The 6,726-nt window shown below is 43.3% G+C and overlaps 2 protein-coding genes across 2 annotated transcripts; both read left to right on the top strand.

Moving 5' to 3' along the window:
- Window positions 1-442: 442 nt before the first annotated feature.
- Window positions 443-1,687, top strand: LOC135172025 (uncharacterized). Its single transcript, XM_064138403.1, has one exon. The coding sequence runs from the start codon at window positions 443-445 to the stop codon at window positions 1,685-1,687; it is 1,245 nt and encodes a 414-aa protein (XP_063994473.1).
- Window positions 1,688-1,762: 75 nt separating this feature from the next.
- LOC135172024 (uncharacterized) lies at window positions 1,763-5,614 on the top strand. The gene has a single exon (XM_064138402.1). The coding sequence runs from the start codon at window positions 1,763-1,765 to the stop codon at window positions 5,612-5,614; it is 3,852 nt and encodes a 1,283-aa protein (XP_063994472.1).
- Window positions 5,615-6,726: the final 1,112 nt, after the last annotated feature.

Below are 6,726 nucleotides of genomic sequence, written 5' to 3'. Positions count from 1 at the left end.
TTCTACATTGACATCGTGTCGTTATACCCAAGTCTTTTAATCCCAACTCCGTTCACAGTCCAATCATTTTGAATTTTCAATTAAAAAATATATAAAATAATCCTTTGTATAAAATAAAAGTGCGAAATATATTCATTTTGAAGTGAAGTGACATTGTTGATATTTGTTTATTAATTTTAACTCTAGACTTTCCAACAGTTTGTGAAAAATAAATATTTTTAAATCAAACTAAACATAATTGGTCCTTCGAGCCGGATTTAGTGAACAAGTGATTCGGGAGTGTATAAGCATTTTTACGGAAGTTTTTATCTATCGTGATAGAAATTTCCAACTTTCCTTTTGTTCGTAAACTTATTGAACGGTTTTTCCTTGGCATATAGTTGCCATTCAGTACATTGACTGCTACAATTACTAGTGTCGGAAATAGTGAAGTGATCTCATCATGGCAAATGAGGCCCGACTCAGCACCCTCAGACGTCAACGGGGTAATATTCAAGCCTCGATAACGATGTTTAAAGCAACATTGGAAACATACACGGGACTTCCCATCGAGGAACGCATTCCGGAGAGACTCCAGTTTGCATTGGACAATTTGAAGGAGCGATTCCAGCGTTTTGAAGACATCCAGGAAGAGTTAGAAGAGACTGACCCAGAGGTAGAGTGTCCGAAACGCTTTGATATATTGCAGAAATACGAGACAGTCGTCGGTAATGCCCTGCATCAACTCTCTTCGCGACTAACACCCGCCCTTCAGCTAGGACAAAACACTCCAGCGCAGCCTGCAACAGCATCTTTATTGTCACTCATGCGTCTGCCTGAACTGGACATTCCCAAGTTCGACGGATCGTATGAAGCATATCATCCATTTTGGGACTTATTTGATTGCACTATCAATCAGAACTCTGACCTATCGAAGGTCCAGAAACTCCAATATTTTCGAAGTCTCCTTACTGGACGAGCTGCAAAGGCCATTGAATCTCTGTCAAATACTGAGGAGAATTATGACACTGCCTTGGAGATCATCAAAAATAAATTCGACTGCACAAGAAAAATCGTCCGCAGACATTGGGAACTGCTGCAAGAGTATCCAGCTCTATCAAGGGAAACACCAGAGGCACTCGGTCATCTGGTCGATACATTTTATCAGCACACTAGGGCGCTGAGTAACTTGAAACAACCGGTGGATCAATGGGATCTGCCGCTCATCTATTTAATACAATCGAAGATCACTCCAGAGACAATATACCAATGGGAATTGAGAATCAAGGACTCCAATCTTCCCAAATACACAAATCTACTAGAATTTTTGGAAAATCGCTCGCATTGCTCTTCAGTGACTACCTTGGCACCACGGGGAGAAAGATCCAACCGTAACCGAGGACGACGACAGGCCTTTGTGACCTCCAGCACATCAACACCAGTCTCATGCATCATGTGCAAAGAAAACCATACGATCATGAGATGTCCCAAATTCAAAAAATTATCACCAGTGGCTCGGTACAAGGAAGCAAAGAAACTTTCTCTCTGCATCAACTGCCTCACACCAGGGCATGGTGTCAACAGCTGTAATTCGAGGAGCTGCTCTCATTGCAATCAACCTCACAACTCTCTGCTGCATCGAACAGAAACAACAGCAAGCGAGCAATCCTCTACTCCTGTGAAGACAACACCGAACAACCTCTCCTGACTAGATAGAGAGCAGAGCCCATTTGAGATTGCGAATCGTACGTCACTGATCCTGAACTCATCCACCTGCGATCTAATGGTAACGGCCAAACTTAAGGTAATGAATAGCAATAAATCACCTATCGACTGTCGTGCGTTGTTAGATACGTGTTCGACCACTAATTTTATAACCGAGAGTTTGGCTACGTCACTTGGACTTCCCAAAAGACATTTTTCGGCATCGGTTGGGGCTCTGAATGCAATCACTACCACGACCAAACATATCATTACTGCCACTATACGTTCGCGCATCAATAACGAGGAACGAACAATCACATTTTTAACGGTTCCCAGTATTTCAACTATGGTGCCAGGTCAGCCACTTGATAGAAATAAAATAAAAATTCCCGTAAATTTGAAACTCGCCGATCCAAATTTTCACCAACCAGCTCCAATCGACATGCTAATTGGAACCGGGACTACTCTTTCATTTCTGGGATCCGCAAAAAGGCGAATTTCTACCGAAGGTCAAGACGATTTATTCCTTCTGCAAACCGCTCTTGGCTGGGTCATAGGAGGGGGAGCTCCTACATCTTCACCCCCCCGTTATCGTTCTTGTCATCTCAACAATACAGACTCTCTGGAATTCGACTTGTCAAAATTTTGGGAAATTGAAAACACCACGGAAAAGACCCACTTCAATGAAGTAGAAGCTACGTGCGAGAAACTTTTCAAAGATTCCGTGACCAGGGATACGACAGGACGGTACATCGTAGCTTTACCCTTCAACGATAACATCTCTCGACTCGGAACGTCAAGATCTCGTGCCTATAATCGATTTAAATCGTGCGAGAAAAGGTTCTTTCGGGACGCCGACCTTGCTAGACAATATAAAGCCGTCATTCAGGAATATATCGATCTCGGACATATGACGGAAATCAATACTTCTAATCTATCCGATCATGGATACTATTTACCGCATCATGCAGTATTTAAGCGGGACAGTCTCACAACAAAATTGCGCGTTGTATTCGACGGATCCGCGACAACCAGCACCGGGGTTTCTTTGAATGACGCTCTCTACGTGGGCCCCACCATTCAAGACGACATTTTTTCACTGCTGTCAAGATTTCGTCTACATCAATTCGTTCTGACGGGCGATATCGAGAAAATGTATCGACAGGTTCTTGTGCGTCCAGAAGATCGAAAATACCAGCGAATTCTGTGGCGCGATGATGACGGCCCCGTGAGAACGTATGAGCTCAACACGGTAACCTTCGGACTATCGGCAGCACCCTACCTCGCAATCAGATGTCTTCATCAGTTAGCAGATGACGAACAACATCTGTACCCTACTGGAGCTGCCATCCTGAAAAGAGATCTATACGTTGATGATCTTCTCACAGGAGCACAAACTCTTCAAGAAGCTCTCACTATTCGAAGTGAACTTGAGAGTTTAATGAAACGGGGCGGTTTTAATCTTCGACAGTGGGCATCGAACGACCCCACACTACTTCACGGTGTCGCCTCCGAGGACATCAACAAACGCCTACAACTGGGGGATTCGACAACGCTGAAGACCTTAGGAATTGCTTGGGATTCAGCTGTAGATAAAATCAGATATTTCGTAAAACCTTCAAATATCGGTCAAACCACCAAACGAGTAGTTTTATCAGAAACCGCCAAATTATTCGATCCATTGAGCCTCCTATCTCCCGTCATCATTGTTGCTAAGGCATTCATCCAAAAACTGTGGACTTCGAAGGTAGATTGGGACGCTACCTTACCACCAGATTTACAGAAGGAGTGGCTTCAACTGTACCAGCAGTTACCAGTACTGGAGCAAGTTACATTCCCACGGGGAGTACTGATACCAGGCGCTACGAATGTCCAACTTCATGGTTTTTGTGACGCGAGCAAAATGGCTTATGGAGCCTGCCTATACCTGCGCTCTGTCGACGCCCATGGGAATACTCGGGTGAATTTACTTTGTTCAAAATCGCGTGTGGCCCCACTGAAAGAGCAAACCATACCTCGGCTTGAGCTGTGTGGAGCTCAACTATTGACATCGCTCATGATAAATGCCAGAGCTGCCATCAACTACCCCATCGATGAAACATTTTATTGGACGGACTCTACAGTGGTTTTGCATTGGCTAAACACACATCCGCACAAACTTCAAGTATTTGTCAGCAACAGAGTGGCAGAGATTCAACAAAAAACCAATATTCAGAATTGGAGACATGTGAGAACCCACGACAATCCGGCTGACCTTGTATCACGTGGGCAAACACCGTCTGAATTCATCAAACCATCCCTTTGGCTTTGCGGTCCATCATGGCTCCAAGAAAACAAGAGTGGATGGCCTAAACTGCACCTGGAGTACTCATCACAAGTACCTGATCTGAGAAAAACACCAACGTCCCTGGAAACCTGCTTAGTTACGACAACTGATGCCAAGGCCTCGAACATGTGGTCATCATCAATTAGCAAATTGCAACGTATTATCACCTATTGCTTAAGGTTCAAGACTCGTCGCAGAGGTCCATTGAACCTTGATGAACTTGAAGCTGCTCTTCAGGCTCTTGTACATTGGGTACAACTTGAAAACTTTGCAGCAGTCATTAAAGAACTCCGACATCCTCACCATGGTGAACATAAACCTGCTGCATTATCTAAATTGGTCAAATTATCTCCATTTCTAGATAAGGATGGCCTTTTGCGAGTGGGAGGTCGTTTGACTAATGCTCATATTCCGTACTCTCAGCGTCACCCCCTCATCCTTCCATGCAAACATCCAGTAACCGATCACATTATCAGAAACGAGCATATACTACCATTGCATGCTGGCGCTCAAGCGACACTCTACGCAGTTCGTCGCCGGTTTTGGATATTAAATGGCCGTCATTCAGTTCAACGTATCGTTCGTTCCTGTGTCAAATGCATCAGACACAAACCGCCACTAGTAGATTATATCATGGGTAATCTACCTGAGGCTAGAGTAACAGAATCCCGCCCATTCACTAACGTCGGGATTGACTACTGCGGCCCCTTCTTCATAAAGGAAAGGAAAGTACGCAACAGAGGTCGTATAAAGGTTTACGTGTCGGTCTTCGTATGCCTCGCCATTAAGGCAGTCCACTTAGAGATCGTGAGTGACCTCACCACTGAAGGGTTTCTGGCGGCCTTACGACGGTTCATCGCTCGACGGGGAGTCTGCAGCAACATTTACTCAGACAATGGCACAAATTTCATCGGTGCCAATAGTGAGCTGAAGGAGATCCACGAGTTTCTGAAGAATGAGGACCATCAGCAAAAAATTCTTCATTTTGCAACGTCGAAGGAAATCCGATGGCACTTCATCCCAGCGCAGTCTCCAAACTTCGGTGGTCTTTGGGAAGCAGCGGTCAAATCCTTCAAACATCACCTGAGGAGGATTGTGACCAATGAGTTGCTGACTTTTGAAGAATTCAATACACTAACTATCGAGATTGAAGCCGTGCTAAACTCACGACCTCTCACTCCTCTTTCAACGGATCCAAATGATCCAATAGCATTGACTCCTGGCCACTTCTTGATTGGTGACTCTCTGACAAATCTCAGAGGTCCTGACTTTCGGGAGACTCCTAGCAATAGACTCTCAACTTGGCAACACATCCAGAAGTTGAAGCAGGACTTCTGGACTCGCTGGCATCGAGAGTACATTAGCGGGCTCAATGTCAAATCCAAATGGACACATGGGGAGCACTCAATCAAGGAGGGTACTCTTGTAATCATCAAGGAAAACAACCTACCACCAATGCAGTGGGCATTGGGCAGGGTCATCAAGGCTCACGCTGGTACCGATGGCATCATCCGAACAGTTACGGTGAGAACTGCTAAGGGTATCTACGACCGCAACGTGAGAAAATTGGCGCCTCTACCCAACACTGATGATCCGACATGTTGATCAAGTCTTCTCAACAGGGGAGCATGTTCCGTCGCGGAATGGTTCATCGTGTCGGAATAATTTAGATTTCAAAACAAGGGGAAATCCCCACAATTTTCCTGAAAAGGTTTTTACTGGAATTTATTTACTATAAACTTATATATATATGTACTATAAACTTTTATTTTTATCTTAGTATCATAAAGGCCACATTTTCGAATAATCTGGCCTCTTAATGTGTTCTTTTCCCTTTAGACTAGAGAGTTTTCTAGCAATTACAACTTCGGACTATTCCCCAATTTCAAGTACCTTTTCTGTAAATTGTACCCTCATTTAAATTTAGGAAATATTTGTAATTGCCTTTAAGGTAGGATCATTTATTACCTGATAGTACCCACTCACCCACTGACCGCTCCAACCTTATGACACCCTTCCCCTTCCCCTACACGATCACTACCTACTTCACCCTCAAAATAAACTGACGAATGACAATGTCCGTATATTTTCCTGGACCAATTGAAATCCACCAATTTTTTGCCCAATCCACGTGAATTTCAAATCCACAACTCAACATTTTTTCCTCAACAACTTCAGTACTCATTCTTCCTTGGCGATATCGACATCGCAGAGTATCGACTGTTCTTTCGTGAACAATTCTACATTGACATCGTGTCGTTATACCCAAGTCTTTTAATCCCAACTCCGTTCACAGTCCAATCATTTTTAATTTTCAATTAAAAAATATATAAAATAATCCTTTGTATAAAATAAAAGTGCGAAATATATTCATTTTGAAGTGAAGTGACATTGTTGATATTTGTTTATTAATTTTAACTCTAGACTTTCCAACAGTTTGTGAAAAATAAATATTTTTAAATCAAACTAAACATAGCTAAATAATAATTGTCAACGTTACTACTACACTTGATGCATAAACAATAATGATGGCCGACAACTGTGTAGGGAGTGAGAAAGAAAGGAGACCGGCTTCGTTCTCATCCCTACTCCGTGCTGTTTACTGGGTCAGAAGTGACACCTGTAGACATCTGGCGGGGATAACTAATTAAATGACGATGGATCAGTTTTCGACCGGAGAGGAAAATTATTAAATTACTGAAATGCCTATTAAAAAA

Source organism: Diachasmimorpha longicaudata, unplaced genomic scaffold (assembly GCF_034640455.1).
Source record: "Diachasmimorpha longicaudata isolate KC_UGA_2023 unplaced genomic scaffold, iyDiaLong2 ctg00000141.1, whole genome shotgun sequence".
In the NCBI taxonomy this organism is placed as follows: Eukaryota; Metazoa; Arthropoda; class Insecta; order Hymenoptera; family Braconidae; genus Diachasmimorpha; species Diachasmimorpha longicaudata.
The sequence above is the reverse complement of the archived record's forward strand: the minus strand, read 5'-3'. Positions and strand labels throughout refer to the sequence as shown.